General features: G+C 41.8%; 1 protein-coding gene and 1 long non-coding RNA gene across 5 annotated transcripts in view; one reads left to right on the forward strand and one right to left on the reverse strand.

The window, feature by feature from the left end:
* LOC310688744 overlaps positions 1-15,993 on the forward strand; it is a 42,617-nt gene that overhangs the window by 23,732 nt on the left and 2,892 nt on the right. For both annotated transcript variants that reach the window (XR_014517127.1, XR_014517128.1), the window contains exon 3: positions 8,334-8,412. This is a non-coding gene — a long non-coding RNA (uncharacterized lncRNA). The remainder of the gene's footprint in view (positions 1-8,333; positions 8,413-15,993) is intronic.
* Positions 8,796-15,993, reverse strand: part of CWC27 (CWC27 spliceosome associated cyclophilin) — a 113,862-nt gene continuing 106,664 nt past the window's right edge. For 2 of the 3 annotated variants that reach the window (XM_083465361.1, XM_083465362.1), the window contains one exon: positions 8,796-9,192. In XM_083465361.1, coding sequence (XP_083321487.1) covers positions 9,030-9,192 — 163 coding nt within the window. In that variant the 3' untranslated portion in view covers positions 8,796-9,029. The remainder of the gene's footprint in view (positions 9,193-15,993) is intronic. The other variant, XR_014517071.1, reaches the window with a different exon arrangement.

Consider the following 15,993-nt stretch of genomic DNA (forward strand, 5'->3'; position numbering starts at 1 on the left):
CTAGTGTGATCCTAAAACTGATGCAGTAAATGTACATTATACCCGAAGTCCCAATAAACAATATTTATTTGTCAGATGTAATAGAAGAATCCCTTTAACTGTGCTTCTGTTAGACTGCTTTTTGGAATAGCTCATTCCACACTTAGTAAGGAATCGGGCAGGATGCCAGGTCCCTTGAGCTGTGCTTCTCTGGAACGTTAAAAATTTTGGTGCTGAGTGCCACCATCTGAAATTCTGTACGTGTATTTGTTAGTCTGAACAAGGTAATCTTCATAGGGTGTAGTTTTCCAGTGGATAGAAGGAACTACTTTACCCTAGGGTTGCCATATTTAAAAAAATGAAAATCCAGACACAAAAGTTGTAGGGTTTTTAGTTTTGCCCAAAGTTGTTGAGTTTCTGAGCTATTTTTAAAATGAAATTCACCAAAATCTACACTTCTGACATGGGCTGCCATACATTTGGATTTTCCAGGACATTTGACCGATTCTCACCCGGATGCTGTTTACAAGGGCCAAATACCGGCTATGTCCAGGAAATTCCGGACGTATGGCAACACTACCTTACCCTGCCATGCATCTGTCCACTCTCACAGGCACCATCTCTCCAGGATCTTAAGCAAACATGTTACCAGCTAGACCTCAATCAGAAATGCCACAGATTGCACAGTGTGTTCTGTATGTAAACCCGTGTGTATGTGAGCCCCTTTACTTGATCCAAGTGAACAACAGGGGATGGCTACGCTTTTATGACCCAGTTGAAAACTTCCCAAGGTATCCAGATGGAAACAGAACAGTGGCTTAAACTAGGAAGATTTGTGTTCTTATAACATGGTTCCCACAGACTACTCACCAAAATCTAGTTACAGCGTCACTTCCTGTTAGTTTGGGCAGGTGGGCTGCAAGCCTGAACCGTCTGTTGTCTCCCTAAATTGGCTTGTGACATTGTGAAGTTGTCAGCTCTGATTGGTTATATAGTGAAGTCAGCTTTACTTGTTCCTTAAATGGCTGGGATCAGTCAAGGGGAAAGAAGGCATCTGGAGCAGAGAGGGGACACTACCATTGTGGCAAATGGGAGGGGGGAGAAACTTGAGAAAGGAAAGTCAAATATTTGGGAAACGTTTTGGGCTCTACAAACCTCCCCTCACTTTTTATCTTGAAAAATTCCGTTGGTGAATATTTGGCCCAACTCTCATGGTGTTTACCATACTCTTCTGATGATACATGCTACTGCTTCTTAGCATCCCATGTGAAGATGAGTTTGGCTCAGTGGTAACACATAACTTGGTAGCTCAGTTGGTTAGAACATGGTGCTGACAGCATTGAGGTTGCAGGTTTGATCCCCATAAGGGACAGCTGCATATCCCTGTGTTAATGAGAATTATAAGGTCTAAGATATGAAATAAATGTTCATAAATGTACCAGGCAAACAGTCCTGAAACCATTTTGACTCTCCCAAATTGATCTCAAATTATTCTCTGCAAGGAGGAAGGAAATAGGAACCCCCCCCCCCAATTGTCTCTTTGCTCACAAATCCTGTCTTAAGGGTGTATCTGTGTATGAATAGGGTGAGCCTGTGACCTGGACTCAGGAATTAAGTATTTATCATCACAAAAGAATGGCCAGGCTCTCCAGGTAAACCCATTAACAGGTTTCCTGCCAGACAGGTTTCTGCTGAAGACCGCCTCTTCTGTGATGTATGTATGATGTATTGGGGGGTGGTCTTCAGCTACAGGGTGGCACCTTTGTTTTGGGTTCCTCCTCCCTCCTGCGTGGAGGTGTGAGCATCCTGTTGCAACTGTTAAATAAATATCAGGCTTACTCATAGAATCATAGAATCATAGAATCATAGAGTTGGAAGAGACCACAAGGGCCATCGAGTCCAACCCCCTGCCAAGCAGGAAACACCATCAGAGCACTCCTGACATATGGTTGTCAAGCCTCTGCTTAAAGACCTCCAAAGAAGGAGACTCCACCACACTCCTTAGCAGCAAATTCCACTGTTGAACAGCTCTTACTGTCAGGAAGTTCTTCCTAATGTTTAGGTGGAATCTTCTGCTTTTTAGGTGGAATCTAGCTGCTTTGTTTCTCAATATTCTCTGGCAGACCTCTGGCTGGGGAGAGTGGGATATGAATAAAAATTATTATTATTATTTATTTATTATTATTAATAATAATAATAATTTTCTCCTACCAATAGAGAACCTACATACAGGCTCTTGGGTACCCCATAAGGGAAAAGGAGCAATTTTTTTTCTTATAACACCTGCATTGCAGGTGGTTGGACTAGAATAGATGATCCTTGGGGTGGGTCCCTTCCAACTCTCTGATTCTATGAGACATGTCCATTCTGGGCTTATTAACTCTCAGCATTGCTTCCTTACATAAGAAGTTGGTCCAGGTCACAATTGAGAATTAAGTGTCTTCATTTCAAATAAAAAGTCAATGTACTATGCCCACAATAAACTTTAAGGTACTACACTTCAGCTACCTTTATCAAATTTGCCAGAATAATGAGACGACAGTGACATTCATCTTGTGGATAGACATGATCTGTGAACTTTCCTTGCTTTAAAGTTTCGAGGTATGGTCCAGAAAAAGGTTGTAACAATTTCCAAATATTATTTATTTATTTTAAGGATTTACATATTATTATTTTCAATACTAGTTCAAAGCAGTGTTCAGTACCAGGAGAGAGAATTAAACAAAAAATGTATAAATTTAATCAGGAAACACAAGGCAAAATAATAAAAACAAAAAGTATGAGTCAGTCAGTCAACATAATAAACCATCTAAAGAGAGACCCCCGAAGCCATTTGAAGGAAAAAAAAGGAATGATTTACAATCCTTCTGCAATAAAGACGAACAATTGTTCAGCATCAAAGGGAAAGAATTTCAGTCTTGGTGCAGGCATACATATAGCACGGGGGCAGCTTTAACTAACAAAAATGGCAGGTGGTGTGGTGTGGTGATAAAATTAAAGACTCTTTTTACAATTTATTTATTTTCCCAGTCTCAAAAAATACATATAACAAATAACCCTCATATACTATGCACCCCCCCAAGAAACATTACATGCATATACAATTTAAATACTGCAAACATTAGTACAATAGTTTAGTTTATTATAGCAGTTAAGGATCTTCTACTCTCTGTCTTAACAGGTGGTGAGGGGACAACACTGTCCTTTCGGGTGTACTGAATAAACCTCCTTCCCTGGAGGTTTTTAAGCAAAGGTTGGATGGCCATCTGTCATGGATGCTTTGGCTGAGATTCCTGCATTGCAGGCGGTTGGAATAGATAACCCTTGGGGTCCCTTCAAACTCTACAATTCTATGATTCTATGTACCATACAGTTTCAAAATTGTCTTGGATCTTTGTGTTCCTAAGCACTCTAAGATGCTTTGTTAGTTTATCCATAAGGGCTTGATTCCATATTCTATCCTTATCTAAAGTTAACTTGCTGTTTTCCAATACTGTGTAATTGTATTTTTAGCTTATATTTATTTTAAATGATTCATGTTAACTGATTAAAAAATATATATCTGTGGGCAAAGTAAACCTTCTTTATCAGAAGATGGAGTGCAAGTTTTCACACACTCTGAAATGAATATACAATAATTGGCATGGTTCCAGTTAGCTTAATCAAAATAAATCAACAAAAACAAAACCCATGATAAAGCTAACTGAATGGGCAAATAAATGCCCCAGCAGGCAAGCCCCATTGAAAGCAGTGAGGTCTGTGCAAGAGCACAGCAACAGAACTTTTCACTGGATAGTGACCCTGATCAGTAGGCAAGCAAGAGGAAGAACACCTGTTCTGTATGCTGCTTGTTTAGTGCAGCCTTTCCCAGGCTGGTGCCCGCCAGATGCTTTGGACTGCACTTCCCATCATCCTGGGAGTTTTGTATAGTCACTATACAAAAACACATCAATCACTAGACAGAATTCGTTGGTCCACAGCTTGCAGTTTCCCATTTGGTGGGGAGGATGTTACAGAAGAAAAAAGTAGTGCTTTAATTCCGATATGCCCAAGCCGGTCAACAAAGTTAGGAGCAAGAGAATTGCAAAAGCAGGATGCACGGCAACTTCCTTGAAGAGTAAAACTTGAAAGTTTGTTCCAGTTTAATTAACTGTGAAGGCTGAGCCATACAGTTCAGAGGTACAGCTAATGTAATTACTTCCTTTATCTTTCCTTTTTCCCCTGGGGGAGGGGGGGCATGGATTTAAGAGGGAGAAAGTCAAATTGAAGGGGATTAAGATATAATCTTGACTTTTAATAACAACAAAAACCCAAGGCACCCAGCCATACCTGTAGTATAATAGAAATGCAGGGTGGTTTAAAATTTTTTTTAAAAGGCAATTAGTTATATAGACCTGGATCCTGGGAAGTACTATTGGAGTTGACTTACCCACCTTCTCCTTTCCCTGAGAGCACCTGAAAAACCCTCAGGGGACCCTCCTGAATGGGGGCAGACTGTGCAATTGGGGTGCTGAGATACCTGTGCCCACATCATTGAAGAGAGTCTCCTAACCATTTGGAGCAGCTTTTCCTGTAGGGGGTGGGAGAAAATCACCTTTTGGCGAACCCTCTCCCATAGATGCTTCTCAGAATTCAAACAATTCTATTCAGGCACTTTCACAGATTCCTTATATTCAGACATAGATACCATGAATCTATGCCAGGTTCTCCTGAATACAGTATAGAAATTACCCTTCCAATAAGTGAAAATATACAAAATTATGCTACAGGCTTTTTTATCTGCTGTTCAGGCAGCAGTTGTTTCCATTTTGGGCTGTGTGCTGCCCATGAAGATCTTGGTTCTGATAAATGTGATGTTTACTAGACTTCTTTATAGACCAGCACGGTCAATTTATGAACTCCTTCCTTTCCTTCAGTGCACATGACCTTTGTTTAGGGAGATATGAGACAGGTTTTAGTAAAGGCTGGTCGATGTCAACTAGGGCTGTCCATGTTTTTTATAAGTGGGTCTGCTGCTGAAATGATAGAAAGGCATCTCTTCTCTTCCTTCTTCTACTCATTGCAAGATGTGAAGTTGTCTGCAGTATGACAGTTGACAAAGCGGTATGTCCCGCAGAGGACCCTAAGGTCCATGAATAATAATAGCTTAAAGGTCCCAGGCCCTAAGGAAGCCAAAGTATCCTCCACCAGGGCCAGAGCTTTTTCAGTGATGGCTCCGACCTGGTGGAATTCTCTGTCCCATGAGACTAGGGCCCTGCAGGACTTCATCTCCTTCCGCAGGGCCTGTAAGACACAGCTATTCTGCCTGGCCTCAATTTGAATTAGCCTGATCCTCTATTCCCTTTCCCCCTTTGCTCTTCTATGAAGAAACCCCTTCTGGGACCCCACATTTACATTCTTCCCTGGTCTCCTTGTGGCCCTAGTAGGACCAACTTGGCCAGTTAGCCCTGGTGATCGTTTGATGTCTACTGACCGGGTTCCCACCCCCCCCCATGACCCCTGAATTTTTGAATTTTATTGATATTGATGCTGCATTTTATGTTGTATTTTATGCTGTTTTAAAGTCACATTTTAATCAATGTTTTATATTTGCTGTTAGCCACCCTGAGCCCGGTTTTTAAAGCGGGAAGGGCGTGGTATGAATAAGATGATAATAATAATAATAATAATAATAATAATAATAATAATAATAATAATAAAAAATTTTAATGAGGTTTTTTTGGCCCAGTGGAGCCCTTACAAGCTTCCCACAATCTTAGTTTAAACACACACACTTTTAGGAGGGGGGAAGGTGACTGTTTCCTGGTAACATAGGAGCCAACTCCTAGGGGCTGAGGTCCCTTTGGCCCCCTCAATAAAATATTTGAGGGGGTCAAGCCCTCCCAAAGTCGATGGGCATTGCCATTCACATGGTGCGTGTGCTGCATCTTGTGAGCAATGATCCCCATATTTTATCAAGTCTTATCATACCTGCCTGGTAGTAAGCAGAACTCAACTGCCCTGCATATGTACCTGGAATACCTGCAAGACCCCACCCTATTCCTGTATTTTTGTTTAAAAAAACTGTTTATAATAGTGAATTTTATATTTGCTGGTGAATGACAATGTAATGATGATGACAGTGTCAGGGAAGGGCTGTAACTTAGTGGTTGCACATCTGCTTTGGTGCAGAAGCTCCCAGTTTCAATCCCTGATGCCTCTGGGTAGGGCTGGGAAAAACCCCTTTCTGAAACTCTGGAGAGACACATCCAGTTAGTGCAGACCTAGATGGACCAATAATCTTGACGGTGTATAGTAGCATCATATGTCATCGGACTGCCACATCATTCATTGTTACTTGTAAGAAATTGTTTCTGGCCATAGCTCATAAATACAACAATGGATATTGAGGTCTTTAGGATAATTGGTGAAATTTTATTTTCTATCTACAAAGAGGAAAGTACACAAGAAGGGTGCTTGTGGAGGGCAAGTTGTTTTTAACTGTTATTTCTAAACACTAAATTAGAACATTAGTTTTAACTAATTGCGAAATAATAATAATTGAAAAATGCATCTTCTGTTAACTCCTTTGAAATGGGGACAGTGACAACCTCTTACAAGGACTCTCTTCACACCTCCATTTCTCTTTCTTGTTATCTTAGAGAGATTACATAGCACATTTAAACAATATTCGGCACTAAACTGAACCACACCACTTGGAACCCTATTAACATGATGAGCCAGTTTTATGTACATCACACGTCAGACCCTATCAAGAAACGTAGTTATCGTGGCTTGATAAAAGACTATACCTTGTTGAACTCATTCTAAAAACAACACCAGTGAAGTTGCACTTCAGCTTTTAAAATGACCTTGGTTGATGCATCTTAATAAAGACTATTGGACTTCATGCATGCGTGATTTATGTTGGGCCCAATCCACCAAATTGCTTTCCTGTAAAAGCCCCATTAAAAATGAAGAGGGGAAAGAAAGCACAAGGGCTCTTGTAACATACTGGTTATGGTCATGTTGCACATCACTGTATATCCACTGCGTGCTTACTGGAGTATTACGCATAGAAATATTTTGCTTAGTGCATGTTACTGTTGGTTTCTAGGCATGTAAACATATCTGAAACGGGAGTAGGGGGTAGTGCCTGATGATGTTGGGAACGTTTATTCCTAGGCAGGAGAAAGTGATAATATCCCTCTGTGCTGTTTGAAGGAGAGGGCCTTGTGGGGTGGCTCTCTGCTAGATGAATGGTTAATGCTGGCTGAGTGATGGGAGTTGTAGACCAAAACATCTGCAGGGCAGCAGGTTGGTTAAAGGTTTGCCAAGTACAGTCCTGCCCGAACTGACAAATTATTTCAGAAGAACATTAACAGGCAAACGTATATAGGGCACTCTTGTCAGTGTGATTAAGAACACAGGATGGCTGACCTGAAAAGTGTTCAAGAACAAACATAAATCAAGATTGTAACAAGCATTCATGAAAGCAGAATGTGGAAACCTAATGGTAAAACAACACAAACAAAAACTTTTGGGGAAAAATTGATCGTATTATTATGAGCTTGGCTATGATGAGAAAAACTAGGATAAAGAGGGGAGACAAAACATTCTGCAAGAAGTATGAAAATGAATTTGTCCACATATTCCACAATGGACGATGTGCACAAATCTGAAAAGAAGGTTTTATAATTTAATATTTTGCTGTTATTTAACACCTGCATGCATTGTCACATATTGTGGTGCAGCTAATATATGTTCGGAAATGTGGAACATGGAATGCTTCATAATTTTTGGTCCTGCTCCAAAATAATGACATTTTGGTGGACTATAATAAATGAGATCAAACTTATAACATGGTATGGTTTTCCGATAAGCTCATTAATTATACTATTTAGATATGTCAATAATCTAGTTTTCCTAGTGGACATGAAATTGGTAATGAATTTGCTAACAACCAGATGCTAATGGTATGGTATTACTGGAGAAAATATGTTTAGACTTACAATTGAAAACTGGATGGTAACAATATGGAAACTTGTATCTATAGTAAAAGTATATTGAAAAAGTATAGCAGCTTTGTCATGTATTGGTATAATAAGAGTCAAGAGAATATTTGACCATAAGTATTATTGGAAACTATTTAAATAATAATTGGTACATTTATTGTTTTGTGTGTGTGTGTGTGTGTGTGTGTGTGTGTGTGTGTGAGAGAGAGAGAGAGAGAGAGAGAGAGAGAGAGAGAGAGAGAGAGAATGCTGCTAATTCTGTTATGTATATTTTATGTGGTGAAAATATTTTTCTCAAAGATTTGAAGCATTATGAATATTAAAAGTGTTTGATAAACTGTTGCCTTGTATTCCAAACAGGAATGCTTCCGTTCTGGGTTCCAGCCAGCCATGCCCCTATTCCGGATACAAGAAGCCAATAGAAGCTCAAGTAAGTCGAGTAAGTCTTTGTCCTTTACAACTGAGTCTCAACCATCTGCAGCTGCAGAGCATGGCCAATTCTCATTGGGCCTTTTCTGGGGCTGAGGGTAGATTATGGTTTTCACCTTTTTATTTAAATATTTGTTGTATTTCTTCAAACTTCAGAGTTCCCCTCAGCATGCCATTGCCCCCTCCCCTTTCTCAGTGGCCCTGTTTTGGCTCTGATTCTGTTGGCACTCACCACCTGAGTTTGCTATTAGAGGGAGCGATAACAACATTATCCCCATTTAGTACTGGCAAAACCTTTCGTTCCATATTCCGAAAAGATACTTTTTGGTATTCTAGAGAGATTGCAAATGCAGAACCCTCTACTTTAAGAATGCAACTACATAAACAGAAACAGAGAATGGAAAAGGAATTATTTATTCACAATAATTGCTAAGAATGATTTCAGGAAGCCTTTTTTTTTTTAACATCAGAATTCACAAAACAAAGCAGATAGCACTGTTTCCAAATTAGACACCAGATTCCTTTTCACACCTTGTAAGTGATATATTTTGGGACACCAGCTACTACAGAGCCAGAACATTTGTGCAGTCATTTTCCAAGCTGGCTCTGGAAAACTTTACATTCATTTCATCTCCTTGCCTTTTTCTCTCTCAGAATCTTTTTGCTTTCTTCCCTTCGTCTCTTATTAACTGGGTTCCGAGGATCATAAATTTCAAAAGTGTCTTCATCTTGCACGCTTGCATCTTTCACTTTTCTGGTTTTATCTTCAAAATGGAGCACGTGTGACATCCTGTTAAGAAAAAAAGATAAGCACTCATTTTGTTGGCCAGGCTAACTTAAATGTTTTGTAACCTGCTTTTTGATGGGAAAATAAACAAACATAGGAAAAATCTTATAATAAGAAGCAGTAAACAATTTGCATATTTTTACCTTAGATATAATGAAACTGTTAATTTCCACATGTAAAAAGAGCATGATTTTACAAATAAGTGGGTTTGCGGGGGGAAAACATATTCCTAGCAATGAAAAAGATAATCGGCTAATGTTAATAAGCATTAGCAGAGATGTTGCCTTAGAGATACTCAATTAAATTATTTTTTCCGGGAAGTTTCCGTCAAAATAATAATGTGGGTAGTTTACCATTTTATACTTTTTATTTTGATACTTTCCCTGTTTTTTGCCCAATAAGCAGCCATAGTACAAAACCAAACCCATTTTTTATTGTTGTATATTAACATAGTAGATGATAAAAGACATTCACATTGAAGTCATCACTAACCTAATTGATTTGCAATGTGTCTACTTTAAGCATGACTAAGTCTGGATGCAGCCCAAGCTACAAATTAATATATACACCATTTTTATTTTTAAAAAAAGAAAAGCAAAAATATCAGGAATAGTGACATCCTTTTTATCAGCTTGGAATGTTTATCAACTTTCCTATTAATCACACTGTACTTTCCTAAGAATTATGTGTTCAGTATGGGTGGTGCAATAAAAAAGGATGAACTCTATAGGAGCCTTTTTCTAATCAGTCTGACTGCATCATAAGCCAAGTTTGTTGTAAAAATGTATTTCATTCTATGATTAAGCACAGACATTGTTTCTTCAGACAATTCTTTCTTTCTTGCATTATTTACCTGTCTTTACCAAGTTTGTATTAGCTCAAGTTAATTAAATTTCCAGTGATAATGGAGACTATCAACATGGGTGGGAGTCTTAACTATCATGTTTGGCTCCAAATGGCAGGAAAGTCTGGAATGACTCAACCTATCAACTCTGACCTTGTTAGTAGGTGAAGCTCACATGTTGAGCAGAATGTTCCATTCTGTTACCCCACTGAAGAGGATACTCCTCTCCTTCCACTTTCTTGCTAATGACAGATTTAAGAATGGTAGGGTTCCCCTCACACCTATTGAGAAATCAAAGACTTTCCCACATCACAACATGTTGAACTGAATGTAATGCCTTGAGGAGTAATACTGTATTTTTCGCTCTATAGGATGCACTTTTCCCCCTCCAAAAATTAAGGGGAAATGTGTGTGCGTCCTATAGAGCGAATGCAGGCTGTGCGGCTAAGCCCAAAGCCAGAACAGGGAGACGGAGTGATGCGAAGCGCTCTGTCTCTCTCTTCTAGCTTGGGGTTAGCTGCGCAAAGCCTCTGCAGGGTAGCGGGGTGCCTTCACCCTGCTGCCCTGCGGGGGCTCCAAAGGCTGTCCCTGAAGCCTGAAGCCTTTGGAGTGCAGCGGGAAGCCTTTGGAGAGCAGCGCTTCCCCCCACCGCCAGCCCTACAAGCTTGGGGGGGCAGCGGGAAGGCGGCTTGCCGCCTTCGCACTGCTCCCCGATTTGGTCTTTGAGGCTGGGGGGGGGGGGAGCTCGGGGGGCAGCGGCAAGGATGCACACGGCCTTTGCGCTTCCCCCCGCCAGCCCCGGAGGCTTTGGGTGAATGCACCTTGAACGCACCTTGTTTTAGAGGGGGAGAACAAGAAAACCCCCCCCCCGTTCTCCCCCTCCTATGGTCCGGTGCGTCCTATAGAGCGAAAAACACGGTACTTTTCACTGAAGCTCTAAGCTTCATATGAAAATCTCACTTTATTTCTACCTTCTTTGAGAGTCACCGCCCAGTTCCTTTTCAACAGCTGGATTGGTAAATAAAAAAAAGTTTTGCTTAGCGCTTTAGTGTTTTTCCCACTGTGCTTTTTGTTTGTTTGGAAGACTGTGGAAAAGCAGGGTACAAATGCTTGAAATAAATAAAATTAAAATCTTGTGGATCCTTAGGACTAGAATTCACCCCAGTCAGTACATTAGCCCTTCCAGGGTTTGGATTCTTCTAGTGGACAAGAAGTTGAGTGATAGCAGGCCAGGCTCTGGGGGGCTAATGGGAATTGTAGTCCAGAACACCTAACCTAGGGGGCACCAGCTTGGAGAAGGCTTCACTAGAATATGCTTTTGACTCAAAAAATAGGATGACATAAAACATAATTTGTGGTGCTGGACAAGGAAGGACTGGGTGATGTCAGGTTTTCAGTATTGCAATGTATCGCCGGGCAAACATCGTTGATCTGGCGATAAATCATGATGTTCAAAACCCTGCTTCCTACCACAGTACTATGAGATGTTGGGGTGAAATCGCTGAGGCTTGCACATGAGTAGGAGAAGCATCAGGGCTGTTCAGCCAAAGGGTGTGTGTGAAGCCTCTTGCCCCCAGCTGAGGGAGCGCTGATGCTTCTCTGGCTGATGCGAACCAGTGGCAGGTTGGAGGCTCCAGAAAACTGCTTGGCTGAGGCAAGGGCAGCAGTGTGCTCCTCAGCCAAGCAGTTTAAAAAAGAGGAGGGAGGAACAAGCTGTATTGGTGCCTCGCCAATGCAGCTTGTTTCTCCCTCTGTGCCAGTATGAGGGCAGAATGGGATGGCGGCTTCACTCAGTGGTATATTGCTGGTGGAACTGCTGCCACACCTGAATCCCTCGGCTACCAGAGCCCACTGGAGGGAGTCAAGCGGTGGCAGTTTCACCTGCAATATAGCGCCACGTGAAGCTGCCATCACGGTCTGCCCCTCATACTGGTCCTGGGCGATGTATCGATACATTGCCCAGGCTTATTGGATAGCACTACTTTCTCCTGCATTCTTAACCAAGAATAATGAAACCATCAACTACAATAACAGGTGAAACATCCAAATACCATATTTTTCTCTCTATAGGACGCACTTTTACCCCTCCAAAAATTAAGGGGAAATGTGTGTGCGTCCTATGGAGCGAATGCAGGGTCCTTGGCTTCAGCGATAGCAACACAAAGCCTCCGAAGCGTAGAGGGAGCGCTCCGGAGGCTCCGCGTTGCTTTTGCTGAAGCCTGGAGAGCGAGAGGGGTCGGTGCGCACCAACCCCTCTCGCTCTCCAGGCTTCAGGGATAGTCACCGGAAGCCTTTGGAGTGCAGTAGAACCTCGCGCTGCGCTCCGAAGGCTTCGGGTTCCTTTGGCTGAAGCCGGGAGAGCAAGACTCTCCTGGCTTCAGCCAAAGGAACCCGAAGTCTTTGGAGTGCAGCACAAGGTCCCGCGCCTGCCTGGAAGCCGGAGGAGGAACAGAAGGGTCTCCTTCTGTTCCTTCTCCAGCTTCGCTTGAAGGGGTGTTGCACAGTTCTCCCTCTCTGCGCCGCGCCTCTCCTTCGCAGGAGAGGCGCTGCGCAGAGACGGAGAACTGTGTAGTGCCCCTTCAGCCACGCGGGTGCCCTGGCTTCTGCCTTAGCCGCATGCAGCCTCTTCAGGCAGGGGGAGCCTTAATCCCGCTGCTCTGAAGAGGCTTGGCGGGTTATCCCAGAAGCCAGGTCCCTCTTGCTGTTCTGGCTTCTGGGATTCAAAATATTTTTTTTTTCTTGTTTTCCTCCCCACCAAACTAGGTGCGTCCTATACAGCGAAAAATACGATACTCTACAGTGGTACCTCGGGTTAAGTACTAAATTCATTCCGAGGTCCTTTCTTAACCTGAAACTGTTTTTAACCTGAAGTACCACTTTAGCTAATGGGGCCTCCTGCTGCTGCTGTGCCGCTGGAGCACAATTTCTGTTCTCATCCTGAAGCAAAGTTCTTAACCCGAGGTACTATTTCTGGGTTAGCGGAGTCTGTAACCTGAAGCATATGTAACCCGAGGTACCACTGTATACACAAAATTTGATTCCCTTCCTTGATTTTTGTTGCTTTAACTTTTGTAGTCTGCTCACCTGCTGCCCCTATATGATTTTCTAATGACTATTAATGACTCTTTTTTATGCTTTTAGTATTCTGTTGTAAGCCACTCTGAGCACCTTTTCTTAGGCAGGAAAAAAGCCCTATGTATTTAAATGTAATTTTCAAAGACATCTTCAGAGCTTCGCAGTCAGCGGAAAGTCCTACTTTGAGCAATGAGACTTTCTCCCAAGCAGCTGTGTATTAGTAAATAAGGCAATAAGGAAGAACATGCAATTGGTAATGGAACAATTAACATATATGACAGCTCTGTGATCACATACATCCCTTGATTACAAAAATAGTTCCATCTGTTTTTCTTTCATCCTTCTTGAAAGGAGGGAGCGGGAAGGGATTTGAGCAACAGACCAGTTGTGATTCCCAGCACAAATTCCTGCGCCGTGTGCCTCCATAAATCACTAATTGTAGTGAACTGAAAGCATGCTGAAATTTTACAATCTCCTATGAGAATACATATCCAGACTTGTTATAGAGTTGTTTCCAGTATATAATGCCCTGATATTTTAAAATATTGATTGTTGGAGGATGAACAATTTTAGTACTGTGTGTTGATTTACTGCTTCTAGCTATTTTATGGCAACTTTGCATTTTTAACTTGTAACTTAAAGATACTTTGATGTTGTAAAAACTGTTAAGTTAAACAAATAAATGAATGAACAAACACACCAGTATCCTAAGCATTTGTTTCATCAATCACATTCAGCATTCAGCACTATTTCTTTTCTTACACTGTGTTTGGTCTAGTGTAGCTATCACATAACAAAAACACCGGTTGTCAAATAGGCCTCTGGTCCCAGGGGGTGCAATGTCGCAAGTAGCAAAATTATTTAACTGAGGGAGGACTTCGCTACCTCTCTCCCCTTGGTTATAATATGGGGGAAAGTTCCACATTCTGCCTCCTAACCTAATCCAGGGGCCTCCTCAACAAATCCAGGGGCTAGAGAGATGGAAATGTACATACCTTCTGCAGCAGATGCCTGGGCTTCATGTTTTGGGATTCTTGCCTTAAATTAAACGGATCTAATACATCAAAGATTAGTTCAGAATGAAAGCAGGCGTCTAATATTGATTTAGGGGATGCGGGTGGCACTGTGGGTAAAACCTCAGTGCCTAGGACTTGCCAATCGTATGGTCGGCGGTTCGAATCCCTGCGGCGGGGTGAGCTCCGGTCTTTTGGTCCCAGCTCCTGCCCACCTAGCAGTTCGAAAGCACTCCTAAGTGCAAGTAGATAAATAGGTACCGCTTTATAGCGGGAAGGTAAATGGCGTTCCGTGTGTTGCGCTGGTGCTGGCTCGCCAGAGCAGCTTCGTCACGCTGGCCACGTGACCCAGAAGTGTCTCCGGACAGCGCTGGCCCCCGGCCTCTTAAGTGAGATGGGCGCACAACCCTAGAGTCAGACACGACTGGCCCGTACGGGCAGGGGTACCTTTACCTTTACTAATATTGATTTAATTCTCTGTGACCACATGGGGGAAGATAAGATGCCATCATTAGACTAAGTTTTTTAAATGGACTATTTAAAATAAAAACAGTAATAAAAGCCTTTATGAATAAAAAAAAAATGTTTTCACCGCCCACTGAAAAATAGGTTTGCAGCTCTTCCTAGGTGCCACCAGTGAAAAGGCTATGTTCATAGTTGCTAATGACAGGTCAGGGAGCAGTGCCACTTATATCAGTCTCAAGACTTGAGAGGTTCTGTGTAGCCACATATGGTCTTAAGATAGTGCTGGATCACTGAAATAAGCTCCAAATGCTTAAATGAAGGAGAACTGAAACAGGTAGTTTACCTGACAGTTAGAAAGAAAGATCAGATTCACAGAGGCAGAAGGAGCAGACGATGGGAGGGAGCAGACATAATAGGGAAGCAAAGCAACAATTTCTTCCAGTGGGTCAGAGTAATCAGCATAAGTGGTGAAACTTCATGCTGTCTACATTGACTATAGGTGGAGGTGGATGATTCTCAACTTACTATCCAAAACACAGACAATGAGAGCAGACAGGATGCGTTATACATACCTTAACGGTTGTCAGTTAATTTTGTAACCAATTCTGCCTTATACTTTGAGAATGACTGTTGTAGACTATCCCTTCCTTTATACTCTCAAGTATATAGAGACTGGTTGCTGAAGGCTTCAGAGGAATTGGTGATGGATATAACTACCAAATGCTTTGGCTCTGGTCACCCTCAGCATATTCATGACCTCAGCTTGCACTCTCTTGCTAATGCTCTTCTGGGCTCTGGCTGAACATTAAACACACATGGATGACAGCACAGAATCCAGTGCAGTCTTGCATATCCAAGGCCTTGCAGCAGACCTGACCTTTTTAAGGGGCATTAATTAGATGCCCTCCATCCTCCAGTTTTGAAATATTTTAGAAAAGACATCAACAAATCCCTGAAATTTCAGAAGAACCCTGTTTCCAGTCACCAAGACAAGCTAGTCTGAGCATTTGAGAGAAATGGGTGCTAACACAATCATATTGCCAGGAGGAAGCAGAACCTTAGCCCACAGATTTCTCTAATGAAACTACAAAGGTTGTCTACAACTGAAGAACAAAAGTTTTGACCATTCTGTTTTGTATGTCCCCAAAGTATATTGAAGCTGAAGGCACAACCACAAGTGCTGCCTTAACAAACGGATGCATGCACAAAGCAAAGGCTGGTTAGAAATATGCCCCTTGTACAATGCCAGGATAAACATCATAGGCTGAAGAGATAGTGAAGAAAACTTACAAATCACTTCCATATTTAAAATCAAATTAGTTTAGAATGATTAATCATATTGCAAAGCACACCAAAGACATGACTATTGTAAATAATCACCACTGTATTTTATATGGTATGTCGGGT

This window comes from Podarcis liolepis (genome assembly GCF_965112155.1).
Source record: "Podarcis liolepis genome assembly, chromosome: 11".
Classification (NCBI taxonomy): Eukaryota; Metazoa; Chordata; class Lepidosauria; order Squamata; family Lacertidae; genus Podarcis; species Podarcis liolepis.